General features: G+C 45.5%; 1 protein-coding gene across 1 annotated transcript in view; it reads left to right on the plus strand.

Annotated features, from left to right (window-relative positions):
• The first annotated feature begins 725 nt into the window (after nucleotides 1–725).
• The window catches only part of PRKX (protein kinase cAMP-dependent X-linked catalytic subunit), a 112,366-nt gene continuing 94,007 nt past the window's right edge, over nucleotides 726–19,084 (plus strand). Inside the window, exon 1 of the mRNA XM_075915508.1 lies at nucleotides 726–1,553. Coding sequence (XP_075771623.1) covers nucleotides 923–1,553 — 631 coding nt within the window. The 5' untranslated portion in view covers nucleotides 726–922. The remainder of the gene's footprint in view (nucleotides 1,554–19,084) is intronic.

The raw sequence follows: 19,084 nt of genomic DNA on the forward strand, positions 1-19,084 counted from the left end.
TATAAATATTTGTATATGAAAGTAGCTTGTTACAAAAATGAGCAGCATCATGTGTGTGAAAATAACAAAGTGTCTCCTACAATTCAGCAAAGATATAGGTAAGTTACTTTTATTATAATTAGTAACCATTTTTGCCTCAATGTTGAGGTCTACCCCTACAAAAAAAAGTCAATGAGCTTGATTCTTCATTGCCTTATACTTTGTGCGGTCATTTGCATCCAATTCAAGTAGTGTTATACAGTAGCTAGTTCACACATAATATATTTCAATGTGGATGAATGTTAACACATTACGAAAAAATAAGTGTGACAACACAACTGTAGCAGGAAATGTTTGTGTGTCTTTGGTTGAACCCATCGTAGGCAAACATATTAACCCTGTACTAGAAGGCTCTTTCCTCTGAGTCCATGCCAGATTGCATTTACTGCAACCGACCCCGCCCCCATATAAAATGTCGAGGGTTAAATGTCTGCAACTGACACTATGCAAACGAACGTGCGAAGGATGGAAGGGGGAGGAGAGGTAGAAGCAGGACTGAGTGCTGGCCTCGTGTGGCAGATTTGGCAGCAGCGAACCTTCCGGGTGCCTCTTATGGTGGCGCTGGGTGGGGAAGCGAACTGGAATGACCCCAGTCCAGACTGGCGGGTCTCTGGCTCTTTCCCGCATTACCACGCTTTTGCGCGAGTCTCTCTCCTCCCCCCCCCCCCCCATGAAAACTTTTCTATTTCCAGCCACTCTCTGGCCTGGGAGAAGCTGGCCGGCGCGCAGCCAGGGAGCCCCTCGAACATGCCCCACCCCGACTCTGCTGTACCAGGTGGCGAGGAAGCGAGAGCCTGAACGGCGGCCTCAGGTGCCCCCGGGGGTGGAGGTCGCTGGCTGGGAGGAAGAGCCGTAGTTTTGAAACGGGGCGGAGGACACCTGGATGAAGAAGGCACCAGCCCGCTGCCAGCCTCCCTCCAGAGGGGCCGGGCTGCGCGCAGAGGCAGAGACCCCGTTCCACGCTCTGGTGCCGCCGGCGCCTCCCCGCTTCCCTCGGCGGGACTGGCCTGTGTTGCAGCTGCAGGAGGCCAAGCCCCGCCCCGCCTCCTCCCGCCCCGCGTGCGGCTCAGCGCTCGCCTCGCCCGCCCGCCCGGGCTGCCCATTGTCTGCTCGGCGGCTCCGGGAGGCGGGAGAGGCGGCGCGGGAAGCAAGGCAGGGCGCGCGGCGGCGGCGGAGGCTGCTGCGGCGCGGGACAGGGCGGCGGCGGCTGGGGCGCGATGCTGGGCAGCCCGGCGGTCGTGGGGAGGCTGAACCAGGAACTGGCCCGGCGGGGCAGCCGCCGCTGCTGAAGGGGGAGCGGCCGCGCCGGCTCCGGAGACGCGAACTTAGCGCGCCCAAGCCCATGGAGCCGCTCAGCGCGGTGAAGGCCAAAGCGGGGGCCAAAAGCGCCGGCGGCGGCGAGGTGGCGGGGACCGGCGAGCCCCAGCCTGCTCCTTCCTCCAGCCCCGGCTCCCCGGCGCCGCCCGAGCCGCCCGCCTGCAAGCTGGAGGATTTGGAGACCCTGGCGACTGTGGGTGAGTGAGCGGGGGAGCCGGGGCGCAGCCCCTGTGCGGTCGGGACGAACAAAGGCGCCGCGTCCCCTGCCCAAGTACCCAGCGGCCAGATGGGGTGCGGGCACTCTGACCACGCGCCCCGAGCACCAGCTGCTGGCTCCGCAGCTGGCGGTGGCACCGCTTTGCCCCTTTGCTGTCCCGGGTGCCTTTCCCTGGCTGGTCCCCAGGGGCATCTTCCATGCCCGGCTTCCGCTTGGCCCTGCTCCTCTCCAGTGGTTTTCAGAAGACTTTAGTGCCTGCTGGGTATTTCCTGAGCGTTTCGAGGTGCTGTATCCGAAACAGCGGAGTTCAGCTCTGTAAATGTCAGTGCAATGGCTGGCAGGTGGCACCCACTAAGAAACCTATTGACTCTATGGAAAATTGCGATATCTTGTGTGCCTATAGTAAGTGTCTTGCTCGGTATCTATATGAAACACAAGTTAAGCCTTTTTTTTTCATTTTTGCCAGTTTATGAGTTTGTCTGTCGCAGTACAGTATATTGCTTTGAACTTGAGCCTCCTTTGAAAGCTGGTTTCACTTGACCCATTTTTGAATGAAAGTTGTAGTTCGCATAGCTTGGTGCATTATTGTGGTTGTAACTTTTTTCATTTAATTTTTGTTCCAATCTAACATTGCACCGTTCCTACTCCTCTGCATGCATCCAGCTGAGCATTGTAGGCACTACAAGTATGCATACAAGTTATGTCCAGACTGTCTGAGAACAGTTTTGAATATGGTTTTAAAAAAAGAGAAGTGAGGTGAGCTGGATCATTGCTCACTGCATAATCATGTGTGAGTCACAAGTGAACCAGTTAATAATGTGATTTTGGGCCTGCTTGTGGGGATGAGGCAATCAGCATTCAATGCTATACATTATTTTTGTAATACTATTTTATGTGGCTTTGTCTTAGCCCATTCATCAAAGTCATGTTAAAATACATTCATAGTTTAAATGAAGTTTTTGGGGCACTGAGGAGGGCAGGTTAACTAACAGCCAATTAAATATAATTCACAATCTGATCCACAATGCCCTCTTGGTAACTAGTGTAAAAGGGCTTTGTACTGAACGGAATTGTGGAAGATGGTAAAGTAGCATCTTTTGATTTCTTGCACACCTTACATTGATCTCCATTTTTATGAGAACCAAAGCATTCCAGTTTTGTGTTTAAATAGTATCCTTCATTGCAGCATTTACACTCTGTATACATCTACAGTAATTTGAATGGTATTTGCATCTAGTCTGATATCAGCTAAGTGACTCCAAGAATGTGTGCATGTGTAAATCTGTATGTTCTTGTATTAGGTTCAAATGGTTGCATATGCATCCATAACAAACATTTATTTATACTTTCCAGTACAATGCCAAAAAGGGATGATTATTTGGATAACAAAAGAAACAAATCGGTGTAATAAAATAAGTCAGGGTTCTGTAGAGAATGCTGATGGAAAAGAGGTGTAAAGAAGAGTGTTTCTCTTCAAAAACTTTTACCTGCCATCTGAGAACGGAAGGCACAGTGGTCCTGGTTTGGGGGGGAGGAGGGAGAAAGTAGGAGCAGCCGGCTGCTGTTTAGCAGTGCATGGACCATGCATTTATATATTTTTTTTACCTGTGTCCACTTTTGCTGTTGCTTATGTTGCCAGAAGTTCTCCTGTTGGCATAATAGCGTCTCTGATGAAGCACAGATGCAGAAACTCCAAAACGTGAGAGAGGACTGTTTAAATCAGTTGGTATGAAGACTCCTGTCTAAAAAAGGAAGTTGAGATGATTTAACTTAAACTGATTTTAAAACTGATTTTGATTAAACAAGTGCAAAAAATCATGGGCATTCAGTTTAAACTTGTTCCCTATCTTGCTAAAGAAATATGATCCAGGTTAACATTATTTTGTGTATCCGTGCGGTTTTTTTAAGTTGCTTTAACTAGATAGTCATATCTTTTCCCACTTTCCCTTACCCAAGCATCAGCAGAGTGAAATTAAAAAAATACTGAGGTAAGCTTGGACATATCAGATATGGTGAAAAAAGTTGCTTTTAAACAAATCCCCATGAAGTGCTCTAAACTAAAATTTGTGGTATGATGAAGCTGCATGTTATAAATAACTCCAGACTTGTATTTAATTGCATAATCATGGAAAAATACAAAAACAACCCCTCAAACAAAACACGGGCAAAAATCTCTTATTTTACCATTGTAGGAATTCTGCTTCTGTACAAAGCATTCTAGTAATTTCTTGCATAGGTGTAGTCTGTTGAATAACAGCTATTGTTCTGATTTAATAGTTATGCATACAATTTTTTGATTAATTTTAGTGGAAGTTCTTTTTAAAGGAACCAAAATGTGTAACAGCTTTTTCTTAACTTCAAACTATTAAGGTCTCTTAAATAGATAATGAAAAAAAGATATTGGCTGTCTGCTCAACAATTCAATCATAACATCACTTTGGATAATGAATTTTTAAAGGACGACTTTAAAAAAAAAAAGTTCTACCCACTCTCAAAGGGAAGTTGATAGTTTCTTCTGTGCTGTTACTTGGCAAATACACGTCAGTTCTATAGGTTTCAGAAGAAGAAAAAAGTGATATAATTTAGTTGCTGTAGAGACTTGAATGAATTGTTGCATTCTCACATCTTCAATACAAAGCATCTGTGTTTAAATTGAAGTGGCTTAGTTCTTATTATCTCTTGTTCTGTCCTTTGTTCCTTTTCTTCCTTCCTTCTCTCTCTCCCACAAATTGACACCTGTCCTTGAACAATCTACTGTGATCCAACTGCAGTTTGCGTGAAAATGTCCAGATGTGCTTGTGTCCTTCTATTGCTCCTGCAATACTTTGTCTGGAATAATCCCACTGTAATTGAAGAAACGTTATTGGTAGGTTAAGGAGAGAGACATCACACCTTGCATGGCCAGAAGAAGGGGACTTATGGAAAAGGGTCCTTGTGGAAAACAAAAGGGAGAAATGAAATCTCTTCTCTCCTCAAAAGGAAAAGAAGTCCCAAAAGAGAAGAGTTTGGAAAAGAATAGGAGCATGTGATGACTAAAGTGTGCACAGACTGGAAATTCAGGATTGAGACAGGATAGCAGAAATATTGTAAGATGTGCGGTATTGGTTCAGTGCAGTGTTACTTACTAAAATTAAATCTACTTTGACTGCTAATCTTATTACAGTAGTTAACTTAACTGGGTTGTGGCAAATTCAGACTTCTTTCCCCATCATGCTTTGACTTGACTGTATCTGCAAATATGTGCAGCTAAGGAAGTTCAAAGTTAAATTAATCCCCATAGCAGTTACTCTTATAAATTTATGCTAAAGGGGGTCATTGCAAGGTTAATTGAATCTCCATGTCCTAGAATGGAAGAAAACATAAGTGGAATATTGGGGTAGACTTGTTCACAGTAAGACCTAGGGAATAGTTTCCCAAGAGAAAACACTGAAGAATAAACTAGGGAATATCCCTGCATTGCAGTGTCTTCTGAATCTCTGACTTAAGCACTTAGGCATGTGCTATGGTTGTCAACAAAGCTACACAAAAGTAGTGATGTGAATACCTGAATAATCTCTGATCCAGCTTCTACTGATGTTACAGACATATGTAAAATATAACAGTTAAGATAACTCCTTCCCTTTACAAATAAAACATGAGAGTAACAGGGAGGTGTATCATTGCAGGATTCTTCCACCACACAGTAGCAAGTCACAACTAGAATTTGGGAGGATGGACAGTTTATACTTAAACTGACACACAGATGGAATTCAGTTGGAACAGATAATTTTGTAAATAATTCAGCACCAAAGAAGTCGTTGACTTATTGATTACTAGCAAATATGGAGAGACAGAGTCCTGCCATCCAAACTAACCTTTCATTTCCCCAGTCTCTGAATCTGCTTTCCTTTCAGAGCCATAAGACATGAGAACAAATCAATTCTCATTCAAGGATAGTTGTGAAAGGAGTGGAAAGGGACAGTGGGCAGTGCAATTGATGTATGTGATTAGTTTGGTGTTGGAGTGGTAAGCCAGGTACAGCAACTAAGCATTAATTTTAATGAGATTCAAGACAGGACCTGTGTTCCTACTGTAAAGGGTTGTCTACACTAGACATGTACTATGCTGGTATAAACAGAGCTGTTCCACCCCCTATCATGTATGCAGTTATAGTTGTATAAAGGCGTTTATACCAGTCTAGCTAATTCTGTGCAAGAAGGGGAATAGTTACTAGTATAACTATGTTCACATTTGGGCTTTTATTGGTATACAGGCAGTCCCCGGGTTACGTACAAGATAGGGACTGTAGGTTTGTTCTTAAGTTGAATCTGTATGTAAGTCGGAACTGGCATCAGCCGCTGCTGAAACTGATCAGTTTCAACCGTGGCTGAATCTGGACGCCATTTCTGACTTACATACAGATTCAACTTAAGAAACCCAGGCGTCCCCAAGTCAGCTGCTGCTGAAACTGATCGGTGGCTGAATCCAGGAAGCCTGGGGCAGAGCAACTCTGCCTCGGGCTTCCTGTAGTCAGCCGCTGGTCAGTTTCAGCAGCGGCTGACTTGGGGACGCCTGGGGCAGAGCAGCTGCGGTGCTGCCGGGTTGGTCCGGAGCGGTACTGCGGGACCAACCCGGCAGCCCCCAGCTGCTCTACCCCAGGGGTAGGCAAGAAAAGCCTGGTCTGCTGGGGGGGGGGGGGGCATTATCTGCACCCCCCCTCCCCAGCAGACCAGGGAGATGGGGGTGGCGGGACCGCCCAAGTCCTCCACGGCTTTGCTCCGTCTCCCTGGTCTGCTGACCTGGGAGACGCGGAGCAAAGCCGCAAAGCACGCGGGCAGCGGGACAGTCCAGGCACGTCGTGGCTGTCCCACTGCTGGTGTGCTCCGAGGCTTTGCTCCCCGTCTCCCTGGTCTGCAGGGAGATGGGGAGCAAAGCCTTGGAGCACGCCCGCAGCGGGACAGCCCAGGCGCGCCGTGGCTGTCCCACTGCGGGCGTGCTCCGAGGCTTTGCTCCCCATCTCCCTGGTCTGCTGGTCGGGAGACGGGGAGCAAAGCCGCGGAGCACGCCCGCAGGGGGACAGCTCAAGCGTGCCCGGGCTGTCCTGCTGCGGGCGTGCTCCAAGGCTTTGCTCCCCATCTCCCTGCAGACCAGGGAGACGGGAAGCAGCTTTTCTCGCCCCGGAGGACGGGGGTGGCGGACCACGGCGCATCCGACATAAGTCGGATCCGCGTAACTCGGGGACTGCCTGTAACTGTTTTGGTTAAAAAAATCATACCCCTAATCAAAATAGTTTTACTGGTTTAGTAAAAAAAAAGATAACCCAACCAAACATAAAAAATACCCGTGATTTAAGGTGTTTTTATGCTTTTCCAGAAACTAAGAGTGTAAGTAAAATTCTCCTTAGAAAGGTGTATTATTTCACATGTAATTCCCTCCCATTTGAAGGGAGTTGCTTTTCCAGCTGCATGATTGAAATATATTTCAGTCTTCCTGAAGGAATAGTATCTTTCAGGTGAATTGAAAGATTGATGCCTTTACTTTCACACTCAAAGTTGAATTTAACCAGTTTGTGCTGGTATCTGTGCTCCATTCTATAGGAATTGCTTCGCTTGATAGGGTGGGGGGGAGTCAGTCTCAACTGATCCTTCTTGCACACAGGAGTACTACATCATAAATCCTTGTGCCAATACCAGCATAGCCTTTTTTGTAGCTTTGGGGACACTAAAATCTCCTGTCAGTGCAAAGGGTGCATCCAGGGGATTAGAAGTGCATCAGAGGTGTATTCCTATGAACAAAACGCAACGGGATAGCTATTGTTTTCTTGTAGCCTTTTAAGGAGGAGCTATGGAAGTACTAAAAGAGTGGTCTTGTACTTAAAGAATGGAAATGAGAGTGTTTTCTGGGTGTTTTGTCTACACTACCATGCAAGTTGCTGTAACTTTCATCACTCGGGTATGGAAAAAATACCCTCCTGAACAATGTAAGTTACACTGACTTCAAGCAGTGTCTTCACGATGCTCTGTTAGCAGGAGGCGCTCTGCTACCGACATAGCTTCTATCTCTCATTGAGGTGGACTAATTACATTGACCTGAGAGCACGCTCCCATGAACATAGCAGGTTTTTTCCACGTTTGCTGAAGAGTAGTAGTGAAGTCAAGCCCTGTGTTACCTTTGGCAAGACACTTAGGCCCAAATTTTAAAAACTTATTTAGGCATCTAAATCTCAGTCCTTTCAAGCAAAGTTAGGCTGCTAGGTGCTTACCAAATCTTCTGTTGTGGTCTAAATTTCCAAAGCACTGAGCATGTGAAGCTCCATTTAAGTTCCTATGCAGTTTCCAGCATATAGAACTTCTATAAATCAGGCCATCAACTTCTTTCTTTATTATAGTAAATGAGGGTAAGAACACTGATGTAATCTCTTTGGGGAGTTTAGGCTAAACTAGTTTTAAAATGTGTGGAGGTCAGATGGAAGGTACTGCATCTTATAAATGCAAAGTATGAGCATAGAGCGCACAGGGGAGAAAGGTCAGGTGGACCTTAAAGACAGAAATATAGGTAGGAGCAAAGATGACACGCTACACTGGGGAGCAGAGAGAACACAAATAAGAGACTGGAGGGTAAAACAACACAGAAGAGTAAGGAAGTGGATGTAATTTTTAAAACTGATAGGAGAGGAAAGACAATAGTGGAAATATTATGGATTTGGATGGAAGGAGAAGTGGGTGCATATAGTAAGAAAATGTGCCCATAACTCCTAGTACAGTGAATCTTATTAAATATTTGACCCTTTATTTTATTGCATTTACCTGTAGACTGCTTGCATCTTTGTGTGTGCATATTTTTTAAATAGGTAAAACGATGAGATTTTTGTGCTTATTTTGTATGAATATTGTTGACTATAGATAAAAAATGGTGAGATGGGGTGGAGTGAAAGGGGCGATAGTAAACTAAGTGATTTGGCAACAAAATGGCAAACGAGAATTCATGTTGATAAATGTAAAGTAATACATACTGGAAAAAATAATCCCAACTGTATATACAATATCATGGGGACTAATTTGGCTACAACTACTCAAGAGAGAGATCTTGGAGTCATTGTGGATAGTTCTCTGAAAACATCTACTCAGTGTGTAGTGGCAGTCAAAAAAGCAAATAGACTGTTAGGAGTCATTAAAAAAGGGATAGAGAATAAGACAGAAAATATTTTATTGCTGCTGTATAAAACCATGGTATGCCCACATCTTGAATACTATGTATAGATGTGGTCACCTCATCTCAAAAGAGATATATTGGCATTAGAAAAGGTTCAGAAAAGGGCATCCAAAAATAGCGGTTTGGAACAGGTCCCAAGAGAGTTTAAAAAGACTTGGACTTCTCATCTTAGAAAAGAGGAGACTAAGGGGAGATATGATAGAGGTCTATAAAATCATGACTAGTGTGGAAAAAGTGAATAAGGAAAAGTTATTTACTTATTCCCACAATATAAGACCTAGGGGTCACCAAATGAAATTAATAGGCAGCAGGTTTAAAACAAACAAAAGGAAGTTTTTCTTCACTCAGTGCACAGTCAACCTGTGGAACTCCTTGCCAGAAGATGTGGTAAAGGCTAGAACTTTAGCAGTGTTCAAAAAAGAGCTAGATAGATTCATGGAGGTTAGATCCATCAATGGCTATTAGCCAGGATGGGTAGGAATGGTGTCCTTAGCCTCTGTTTCTCTGGAGGTGGGTGACTAGGGAGGGATCATATGAGGTTTATCTGCTGTGATCCCTCTCGCTGGGGCATCTAGTATCGGGCACTATCAGCAGACAGCATACTGGGATAGATGGTGTGACGTAGTGGGGGTACTTGCTGGGCTGTGGTGACCTCTGCTGTCTGGAGCAAGACCCAGCAGGGAAAACCTCAGTATGCAAAGGTGACGCCAAACCTGTTGAACCAGACACCCCCCATGGAGAGGGACAAAGGAAGGGGGAATGCTGCCCTGGCTGGGGGGCAGGGCTTGAAGAGTGTGGGTTAGTTGCTGTCTGGAAGCATGGAGGAGACAGCCTAGGGCAGTGGTCCCCAACCTTTTGAGGTTGCCGGGCGCCAGGGGGCGTGGCCATTCGCCCGCCAGGGGGCGGGGACACTTGCGCGCCAGGGAGCGCCCCCCCCATAGCCACGCGCCCGGGGCCCCCCCCATAGCCACGCGCCCGGGGCCCCCCCATAGCCACGCGCCCGGGGCCGCCGCTCCCCCCCCCCCCCCCGCAAGCGCCGCGCGCCCGGGGCCGATGCTCCCCGCAAGCGCCGCGCCATGTGCCCGGGGCCGGGCCAGGCCAGCCCCGAGCGCCTGGCGGGTGCATGCAAATGGCCCCATGGGCGCCATGGTGCCCGCGGGCACCGTGTTGGGGACCACGGGCCTAGGGAAAGGGGCTGGAGTTTAGGGGCCCAGTCTCCCCCCATCTCAAGGGGGCCTGAGGCATCCTAGCCCAGCTCTGTGACCAGATTACATCTGTGCTATGCTGTATCCTGGAGAGGCAGTAAACTTCCTCTATTCCACCGGCTGGTGCAGTCTGTTTGTGCCATTTCGGGGTGTAGGAGACGGGGGACCCCCAATGCGCTGTCACAGATGGACCTTTGGTCTGACACACTATGGCCATTCTTATGTTCTTAAATAATCTGGCACATCAGTTGATCCTATAGGCAAATCTCTGACTGATTAAAAAGGAGCCCATTTCTTTGTTACTTATACAATTGGCATATTTCTTATATTTCAATAGGATCCAGGCATAGTTGTCATTATACTGATAGCTGGGTTCTACATTTTTATCAGTAGAAACTGATGCTGTTCCAATTTTTTTCCCCCCTTGGTGATGAAGGGGTGGAGAGGAGACAAAATAATTGTGAAGATTTTTTTCTGAACTCTCAAAGTCTCTGTTTTTTATATAATTATGGCAGAGTATAGTACGTGGTGAAATATTCATATTTCCACTCTAAAATGCTAAGGTCAGTTCTGAAGGGAGGTTGCAGGATTTTGATTTTTTGTATGAAAGATGGAGGCAGCTCTGTGTGTATGTGTGTGTGTGTGTGTGTGTTTGACTGTATGAAATTAATGCATTTTTGTGCTATCTTTATATAACTCAAGATAAAATTCAAGTACTGCATCTATAAATAGATGATAATTTCAGAAAGATTCTTTGAACATGAAGAAAAGCACCTTGCTTTTCCACTCCACAGAGCTCTCTGAAAGCACATCGGTAATAATTTCACAATTGTAAGAATCAATGTGGAATCAGTATAGTTCATAATTAAAATTGTGGCCTTCAGACTAAGTAAAATCTTGATTTTTATGGTTAGTTTTGGGGAAGGAGAGGATGTATTGTTTAGAGATGTAAATGATTAACCGTTTAATCTGTGAAGTTTACCAGTTCTGGTTAACCAGTAGGGGCTGCCAGCCCTGCTCCTGGGGAAGCTTCACTGTGGGTTCTGCAGTATAAAGCTTACTTAGCTTTATGCTGCAGAGCCTGCAGCCTATGTAACCACTATTGTTTTTAACAGTTACATTTTAAAACCATTTTTTACATCCCTAATATGGTTACTTCTCCCTCAGTGCTTGAAAAAACGGCTTCACTGCAGTGCTGGAAGAAAGTTGGCAGCTAAGGAAACAGGCTTAGGATGGTATCATAATAGCTAAGCAGTACCTGCTAAGAGCATCTCCTGCTGTGTTGTGCTGTTGCACAGCAGAGCCAGCAACACAGGATACTGCCTGTGTATGAAGCTAACAATTAAAAAAAATTACAAATTCTTTCATGCCCTGTATGGAAGAGTTTACATGCCTGACAGTTTGGCTGTTGACCCCTATAGTTAGGACTGTTGGACCCTGATTTTTATTTTTATATTTATTTTTATTCCTTATTTTTACAGTTGCATGAAACTATGGAAAGGGAATAGACAATTATTTAATGACAGTACACACTACAGATGTTAAAATGCATGTAATGAAGATATGGGGAAACTTTTCCGTATATACCTTTTGAGATCTGCCATTACTACGGTTTGGAATCTTAACTGCCTTACATAGAGGAGGATATGGTAGGTCATTCACATACAGTTCAAAAACATGGGCTGTTTTCAAAGTACAGAACTAAAAGACAAACTTACAGTCAAGAATCATCACCACATTATCTTGCTAGGATTTGTGGCTCTCTGTTTGAGGAATTGATTCTGTTGATTAAAAAATGTTAAAAATAGAAAAACCCAACGTAACTATAAATCAATTGTAAAATTTTGTACCATGGAAATAAGGAGTACTGAGCTTGTTCCTCCATTTCTTGTACGCAAAAACAGGGCAATCTCTAATTCAGAGGTGTACAGATCTTAGACCATAATTTGAGAAAAGCATTACAAGGTCTGCTACTTGCAGAATAAACATCTTCCTCAGCATGTAAAAATGAAGCAGGCATAGAATTTGGGAGAATGGTCCCTCCCAAAAACTATTTTGAACAATGTTTGTGGCTGAAATTTGGCTAACCTGAACTTTGGCCTGCCAAAGCATCTGAGATATTGTAGCACTAAACATTCTTTGTATTGAAGCAGGTGTATTCCCAGAGTACTCCTTGAGCAGAGATAAGGCTCTATTGTTTTAAGGCTTCATGAAAAAAAGACTGATGACACAACTAGGGATCTGAATAGTGGGTAGGAAGCTAATGGAGTAGTTGATGGAATCTCCATCGACTGTTTGATTGGTTGATGAAAGGGTTCCCTGTGGCTCTGCTTTTTAAACAAAAGGCAGAGGTGCAGTGTCTGGGACCCAGTGCGAGTCTGGACAGCTAAGTCCCAGCACATGTTTGTTCCCAGATGCTGTGTGTCTGCTTCCCCTGACTCCTGCAGAGATGGTGCTCGGGAGAACCAGCTTTTAAACTGGCTCCACCCAGCACCAACTCCTAATCGTCTCCCCTCCCCCTTCCTTTGTTGCCTCTGATGTCTTCCCTTTTGCTGTTTTAATTAAGATTCTGCTGAAAAAAACTTCAGAAGGGAGAAAAATCTTATCCTACAACTCTTCTTCCATAGGAAAAACTTAAAAAACAACAGTCTAGTAGCACCTTAAAGACTAACAAAACAGGTAGATAGTATCATGAGCTTTTGAACATGTAAAGCACTGCATTCAGCCGTATGGAGTGGAAATCCATCAACTACACACACTCGCACAGATCCAAACAAACATCTACATATTTTGTTACTCTGTTAGGGTATGTCTACACTACGTCCGTTAGTTCGAACTAACTTTCATAGGCGCTACACTAGCGCTCCGTTAGTTCGAATTTAATTCGAACTAACGGAGCACTTAGTTTGAACTAGGAAAACCTCATTTTACGAGGATTAAGCCTAGTTCGAACTAGCTAGTTCGAATTAAGGGGTGTATAGCCCCTTAGTTCGAACTAGTGGGAGGCTAGCCCTCCCCAGGTTTCCCTGGTGGCCACTCTGGCCAACACTAGGGAAACTCTTCTGTCCCCCTCCTGGCCCTGGACCCCTTAAAGGGGCACGGGCTGTCTACGGTGCCCGTGCCAGGTGCAAGCCTGCCAGCACCCAGCCAGCAGACCCTGCACCTGGCACGGATCGAGCCACCCACTCGATGCCCCCCAGCCTTCCCCCTCTTCCCGGGACCAGGCTAGCGACTCCCGGGAGCTTGCCCGGGACCGCAAGAGGCGGGCACCCGCCTGGGCTAGTGCAGACATCGTGGACCTCGTCCATGATCTCCGTACTAGGCACAGGAAAGTGGCCGTCTAGGGCAGGAGAGCTGCCAGCCTGGCACCCAGGAGCAGGTGTGCAACAGAATCAAGGTGGTCCAGTGAGACCCCCGACCCTGAGCCCTGAGCTTACAATGGCCGTCCTGGGTCAGAACAAAGGTCCATCTAGCCCAGTAGCCTGTCTGCCGACAGTGGCCAACCCTAGGGACCCTGGAGGGGATGGACCGAAGACAGTGACCAAGTCATTTGTCTCGTGCCATCCCTCTCCAGCCTTTCACACGCCTTGGGCAGGGACACCACTCCTACCCCCTGGCTAATACCACTCCATGGACCCAGCCTCCATGACTTGATCTCACTTCCCTTAAAACTCTGTTCTAGTTCTAGCCTTCACAGCCTCCTGCAGCAAGGAGTTCCACAGGTTGACTCTTTGCTTTGTGAAGAACAACTTTCTGTTACTAGTTTGAAGCCTGCTACCCATTCCTTTCCTTTGGTGTCTTCTAGTCCTTCTTTATGGGAACTAATGAAGAACTTTTCTGTATGCACCCTCTCCACCCCACTTATGCTTTTAGAGACCTTTATCCTGTCCACCCTCCGTCTCCTCTTTTTTAAGCTGAAAAGTCCCAGTCTCTTTAGCCTCTCTTCATATGGGACCTGTTCCCAACCCCTGATCATTTTAGTTGCCCTCCCCTCTCCCAGCCTCTGTCTTCCCCTCTCCCACCTCCTTTTCCCAGTCTCCCCCAATTTTGTTCAATAAAGACAGATTCCATTTTGGAAGACACGTTATCTTTATTTTGTACAACAAAAAGAGGGGCTAGGGAAGGGTAAGTGGAAGGAGGTGAGGGAGGAATGGGGCACTGCTCAAAAGATCCCTGGTCGCAGCTTATTGAACAAAAACTTCAGCAGATGGGAAGGTAGGGGAGGGGGGAAATACCTGCCTGATCATCTGGGCAGATGTGTGCTCCCAGCTGATCTTTGTGATGCAGAGTAACTAAAAGTTTCAAACCATGGACTGAATTCTCTCAAATTGCCTCAAAGCACAACAGGAGTACCAGACTGCATGACAGTCTTTTGCTGCTTTTGTCTCCATTCTTCCAAAACAGGTTTCTGTCAAAGCCTGGCTTATTGTTTGGTTGATTTTTTTTTTTTTTTTTTTTTTTTTTTAAATCACGAACCCTACCATTCACATGTTGAGCAGTGTGACTTGCCTGTCATGAGATGTCTGTTTTATAAACTGTAGAGTAGAAAATGTCATTCTGTCCCTTTCCAGGCTATGTCATTGTTTTGAATTTGAGGTCATCATATTTGCAGCAATATTTCTTTATGGATTTTCTGTAATGTAATGGACCTATAATGGAAAACAACAAAGTTAGCTTCTGTTAATGTATGTGTGCAGCTGAGCTGCAGGCCAAAAATATAATTGTGTTTATGCTGTTCCCCAGCTTTGATCCCCACACAGTGTAATGAACTCTAATACGAGAGCCAGCAGGTTTAGCAAAGCGTAGATACATGGTTTATGTAAAATCCATGACAACGTGTTTTATATGCATTTATGTCAGAGTGTAAGGTTATGTTTACCCTGAAAAAATTTGGCAATGAAAGTGTTGTCATGAAAAAGTCATCAAACCTGTTTTTCTGCCACCCATTATCAACATTTCATGACCACATTGTTAGCTCTCTTGTCCACAGAGCAAAGCAATGTGGGTAAGCATCCCACAGTGCCTGGGTGTCACCTTCAGTCCTATGCATTTTTGGAATATGAAAAACGTCCCATCAGCCACTTCTTTCCTTCCCAGTCTTCTGGGGGCTTCTAGCTTACTTGTTTGTCTTGAGAAACCACCCCTCAGTGATGGGATGGCATTGTCAGGTAGGTGTAGGGTAAAGATCAGTGAGTACAGAACTTTGGGATGCATAAAGCAACCTTTGTGGAGTTATGGGCTGAGCTGGGCCCTGAACTGCAGCACAAGGACACCCAAATGAGGGCTACTCTCTCGGCTGATAAACGTGTTGCCACTGCTTTGTGGAAGCTGGTGACTCCTGATTGCTACCGTTTAGTTGCAGATCAGTTTGGAGTAGGGAAGTCTTACTGTTGGGACAGCACTTATGCAAGTCTGCAGGGCAACAAATCATGCTTCTGCTGTGCGGGACTGTGACTCTGGGAAATGTGGATGATAAAGTAGCTTGCTTTGCTGACATGAACTTTCCAAACTCTGTCATGTCAATCAGTAGTGCACACATTCCCACTGTAGTGCCACCCCACTTTGCGTCGGAATAGATCAGTTATAAGGGTATTTCTCCATGGTGCTTCAGGTACTTGTGGATTCCTGTGGGCATTTCATCAACAGAAATGTGGGGTGATCTGGAAAGGTGCATGATGCACACACCTTCAGGAACCTGTACAGCAAGCTGCATGTTGGTACTTCCTTTCCAGACCAGATAATTACAGTGGGGAAAATGGAAATGCCCACAGTGACCCTAGGTGACGTGGCTTACTTTGTACAGCCCTAGTTCATGAGGTCTTACATGGGACACCTGGACAGCAGTAAGGTGTGGTTCAAAACCAGGCTAAGCCAATGTCACATAGATGTTGAATGTGCCTTTGGAAGATTGAAAGCGAGATGGAGGTGTCTCTATGGTAGGCTAGACTTTTCGGAGGAGCATATCCCAAAGGTGGTGGCCACATGCTGTTGCTTACATAATTTGCGTGAGAGTAACGGTGAAGTACTTAGCCATGGGTGGAACAATGAGACACAGAGCTTGGATGCACAGTTCGAATAGCCAGGCACTGGTACTGTCAGAGGAGCCCATAGAGTGACCATCAATATCAGGGAGGCTCTGACAATGAGGGATGCTGACATTTGTGTATTGGGATTGCTTCCCTGCCTCATTCCACTGCTTGTCCTGAGTGAGGCATTGCCATGAAACCCAGGGGATATTTCAAGTTTCCACAGGGGTCAGAGCAATGTGGTGTAGGTCGCTGCACAAAACAAACTCATGGAAACTTGCAGGTCACTTTTCTTTATTGATGTCTTTTAAATTAGGATGCTTGGTAAGGAATGGTAAGGGTTATTGGAAAACCTCGCCATTGTGTTAATGTCCAGCTGTTAAAGTCACAAATGCTTTCATGGGAGTGGAGTGTGCTGGGGAAAAATTACTTGATTGTGAAAATGAATGTCTAGATATAGAAGGAGGATTGCTGGATAAAGAATTTTGCACGTGTGGCCATGGAGGCTGATGTGTGGGTGTGGGGGGATGTTTGCTGTGAAAAGAGTTTTTTGTATTTGTTGACAGTGAGGCCTTTGGTTCTGTTTGCTCTGCATTTTGATAAGACACTTCAGCATCTAATTTTGGTCTTCCATGAGCTTTTAGCATGTGCTCAAAGGTTTGTGTTCTTACTTGCATCTCCTTAGCCCTTCTTTGTTCCCTTTTCTCTGTTTGAAGTGTTGAGTGACACAACACATCCTTGACCAGATTCTCCCTAGTTCTTCTGTGGCTTTTTCCTTAGTGGATGGGGTTCGTCTGCTAGTAAACGTGCCTGACTTCTTAAGATCTGGTCTGGAAAAGTAACCATTAACAATGGAATGACCATCATTTTCATGATAAAAATTGTAATATTTCACTAGAATGCCTGTCTTGTGCCCATCTCTGAACAAAACTTGATACTTTTCTTGTTACCCTAGAGGCAAACACAGATATCTCCAGACCCTCTGATCATGGTGGTGTAGGGATAAAGGAGTGGGGGATAAAGGGTTGGGCATGGGTCCCCAAGACAGTGCAGTCCGTGCTTGTGCAACAGGTGTACATGGAAACGATTTGTAATAATCCTGCACTTGTCCACAAACTGACATGACTCTGGCTGACATATCTCTATAGAAGGTTAACAGGCAAACCCGGGTTCAGCTTCTGTATGCGAGTGGGAGGGCATCCCACTCCTTATGTGGCCAAACTCTGTGCTGCCTTGTTTCCATCAGCACAGTATGAGGAATGTTTTGGAAGAGCATCGTACTATAGCAGTGGGGAAATGGCTGCTCTGCTGTGGAATCTCTGTGAGAAAATAAGTACATTGGGCAAAACTTTGACACCATTTCCCAGCAAGATTCTATTGATATCTCTGTGTACATCAGTGCTTTGTTTGGACATAAGGCAGACCCAGGCAGGGCTTAGAGCCTTGGATTACCCTGCACCGCCACCCCCCTTACGCGTCCCCTCCCCCCACTGCTCTCTGGCTACAAGAGCAACTTCTCAAGCTGCTGCCCACCCTTCTGTAATACACAGCAACATACTATCCTGCATGGCCACCACAGCGCCCTCCACTGCTGGAACATCTTACCACCCCACATAACCACTTCTACCCTCATCCCCCAACTGCAGTAGAACAAAACTTGCCAATGTAGACAAGGCATAATACTCGCAGCAGTGTTCCCTCTAAGATTTTCGATCCGTGAGTGGAGTGAGTTTTGTCTTATGCACCAATATTGAAGTCATGTGCGCTTCATCAGATGTGTGCCACCATGGCACCCACCAGTTACCAACAAATATCTTTAAATATATGTATATTTTTAAAGGCTTATGGAAGAAAGAGTATTAAAACAAGGGATAATTAACAAGGTGTATGACTTGAAATGTTTGTTCAATATGAAATCAAGTAAAGAAAATTACTACTGCATAATTTTCAGTAGTCACTTGATATCTTTTATATATATATATATATATATATATATATATATATATATATATATATATATATATATATATATATATCTGTTCCTTTGAGGCATAAAACAAAATTGTCCATTTTCTTGACATTGCAAATAACAATAAAATATTTTGGTATTGACACGTGAAATGAAATAGTTGTTAAAATTGATGCTTGAAATTAAAGATTGTCTCGTGTCTTGACCCACATGAAACATTTTTTAGAATCTTTATATATTCAAAAGTGTGTGTGTGTGTGTGTGTGTGTGTGTGTGTCTTTTGTTGTGACTTGTGAAATATAAAATTAAACATTTTGTTTTGACACAAATTACTTCACTTATTTTCTTTATTTAGGAGACCTAAGTTGGCTGCCCACTTTTTTAATTGAAGTGCAACCCAAGATCTACCTCAAACCCAAATACCCTTGCCTGACCTCCTTTTTATCCCTTTTCCAAGGCCCCACCCCTACTCACTGCATCTTCCTTCCCTCCCCCCATCCTCTCTCACTTTCACTAGGCTGGGGCAGAAGGTTGGGGTGCAGGCTCTGGTCTTAGGTTAAGGGATTTTGAATGCGAGAGGGGCTCTGATCTGATGTTAGGGCATGCATTTGGGGTACTGGAGGGGGTTTTAGGTGTGGGCTCTGGGGGGGGTGTTTGGATGCAGGGGTGCTTGGGGCTAGGACAGGGACTTGGGGTGCGGGAGGGGTTCATGACTGGGGTAGGGTTTCAGGACATGGGCTCTGATTGGGTACTGCTTACCTCAGATGGCTCCTGGGTGGTGGTGCAGTGGGGCTAAGGCAGGCTCGCCCCTGCTCTGGCCCTGCACCACTCCCAAAAGCAGCCAGTAAACTCCCTCCCAAGTCCTGTTGTACCCACCACCCTGCTCTATGGAGATAGGATACAGGGTCGGAGAGGGGGCACCTTGACATCAGTGCTCCTCCTCTCCCTGCACAGCAAGCAGGAGGTTCCTTGAGGTGTGGGGAGGCAGCTCCAAGGAAAAGTGCAGGAGATGCGCAGCAGTAGGGTGGAAGGGCAGCTGAAGTGCCAGCACTTGCTACCTTCTTGGCCAAACCAGTCAGAGGCTCCAAGATCTACCAGTAGATCCTGATCTACTGGTTGG

This window comes from Pelodiscus sinensis, chromosome 1 (assembly GCF_049634645.1).
Source record: "Pelodiscus sinensis isolate JC-2024 chromosome 1, ASM4963464v1, whole genome shotgun sequence".
In the NCBI taxonomy this organism is placed as follows: domain Eukaryota; kingdom Metazoa; phylum Chordata; order Testudines; family Trionychidae; genus Pelodiscus; species Pelodiscus sinensis.